Here is a 2326-nt window from a genome sequence, read left to right on the forward strand (position 1 = left end):
TGGAATGTACCATCTATTCTTGATATCCTCGCTGTCATTGTTCACTCTTTCGGCATAACCTTTCCATACAAGTGTCTCCATAAACTCAGTGTAATCAGAATGCAACTTGGTATCCTTCATTAGTCGTCTCTGAAGTGATTGTAGGCGCCTAACAACCATGGTCCTATTATTAGACAAAATTACATCATCTGTTCGAAATGGCAATCCTATTGTGTAGTGATTATCTTTACCCTTCTGAATGGTCTGCTCCACCTTCTTGATAAACAACTTATCTTCCAATGAGTCATGGAGTTTACTATCTAAACCTCTTTCGAGAAAGTCGATTTCTGTTGCAATCCTCACTAGTTTTTCCAGCCTACTCTTCTCCAAAGACTAAGTAGTCTATTTTATTTACCGGATACACGCCTCCTACTTCACAGTCTCTCATCAGGTTCCACACGACCCAACCTAATTTGGTCTTTGTAGCATGAGGTGCGCCAATCGGTCCAGTTTTAATCTATAACGGTGTATAGGCACTTGGCACTCCCATTCCTATAAGTAAGCCAATTTCTGAATCAATCTTGGGAATCTTGACACCGTTTAAATGTGGCCATCTATCTATGTCCTCTTGCTTTGGAATGTGCACCTTAGCCACAGGCAAGCTCTGCTTGCTATACACCATGGAAATAGGAACTTCCTCATCACCATCGACAGCTCTTACCATTAAATTTTTAACAGTTTCTGTTTGTAGAGAGTGTCTTGAACCCATAGTTTCAATTGAGATTCTTGCAGGCCGACCTCGGACTCCCAAGCTCTGCAATAAGCCATCTGAACAGAAAGAAATGGTGCTCCCAGGATCAAGAAAGGCGTAAGTGATTACCACCTTTGATCCTCGTTGCGCTCTGACTTGCACTGGGACAATCGCCAAAGCACAATTTCCTTCGCCGTTATCACATGAAGCTGTCACTTCCTCCTTCACGCTTCCGCCAGCAGAAGCACTCATTTCATTCACCACCCCACGATGAAGCGTCGTTGGGTGTCCTTTCTTACACTTGACGCAAGTGTGACGCCTGCTACAATTCTTGCTGAGATGTCCTGCACCTAGACAACCATAACACAATTTATTCTTTCGAATGAACTCCGATTTTGCCTCTCTTGGCAATCCATCAAATCTGCTGCATTTTGAGAGAGTATGATTACCCTTACAATGTGAACACGACCTTGTATCTGTTACAGCAAATGTCCCTCCATGCTTATGAATGGGCTTGTGACTTGTCTTTTCCTCTTTAATGTCACCGAATGTCGGGTTATCCAATATCCTTGATTGTCGTTCGACAAACTCTACAAAGTCCTTAAACTCCACCCTTCTGTCTTCCAGTATATAGTCTGTTTTAGTTCTCCATTTGTCCCTTAAACGGTATGGCAGCTTCTTTGTTAATGATTGTATGCTTCTAGTGTGGTTCAACTCTTGAAGATGGTTCAGGTCTGACATGGCATTTTTACACTCAATCAACACAAGTGAGAATCTGGATAAAGCGATCTTATTTTGTACCTTGATGTCTGGGAATGACTTTACCTTGTTAAAGTATGCATCTGCTAGTTTAAACGGGTTGCCGTATCTTGCTGCCAAAGCTTTCTTGGCTTCAGCATAGCCCTTTTTAGCTTCCATAGCCATACAGCTACGCACCAACTGATTGACATCACCTGAGGTGTATTGTTCTAGGTAGTACAGCCTATCTCTGTCTTCCTTCACTTTTCCTTCTACCTCATGCTCAAATGCTCTTACGAAGCGCCCGTAGTCTGTCGGGTCTCCACTGAATTTGGTCAGTTCTTTCTTTGGTAACCCAGATTGAATTGCCCATTGCAAAAGTACTTCGCCTTGCTTCTGCAGAAGGGTCTGGAGCACATCATTAACCTGGTCCTTAGGTGAACTTGTATCTTCGCCCCCATTTCTAGATCCTTCAGGTGTTACATCTAACATTTGGGTGGGCTTTACCACATTATGGGACGCCAGATTATATGGCATGGGGCTGCTAGTCGGTATACTCCCGCTGTAAAATACTGATGGTATTGGTGTATTAGCGATGGTGTACACCATCGACGTCTGCATTGCTGCCAGATTATGTTTCCTGTTTAATGATTGAAGGTGCGGATTAGCTGGTTCCGATACTTGAAGTGGTAACGTACTACCAGTCGGCTCGGGTTCATTCCTGTCTAATGAATCCAGATACTCCTTTACCTTTTGCATCGGTTTCGCCTCTGGAACTGGTAGGTTTGGTTGACCGTCAATAGAGAGGCGTTCCAATTCCTGGTCTAACGCCTCAGAGCGAGTCTGAGCAACTGCTAC

The 2326-nt window shown here is 43.7% G+C and overlaps 1 protein-coding gene across 1 annotated transcript; it reads right to left on the minus strand.

The window, feature by feature from the left end:
* Positions 1 to 496: 496 nt before the first annotated feature.
* LOC117102676 lies at positions 497 to 2227 on the minus strand. The gene has a single exon (XM_033243055.1). The coding sequence runs from the start codon at positions 2225 to 2227 to the stop codon at positions 497 to 499; it is 1731 nt and encodes a 576-aa protein (XP_033098946.1).
* Positions 2228 to 2326: the final 99 nt, after the last annotated feature.

This window comes from Anneissia japonica, unplaced genomic scaffold (assembly GCF_011630105.1).
Source record: "Anneissia japonica isolate Jap-2015-1 unplaced genomic scaffold, ASM1163010v1 scaffold225_len8335_cov199, whole genome shotgun sequence".
In the NCBI taxonomy this organism is placed as follows: domain Eukaryota; kingdom Metazoa; phylum Echinodermata; class Crinoidea; order Comatulida; family Comatulidae; genus Anneissia; species Anneissia japonica.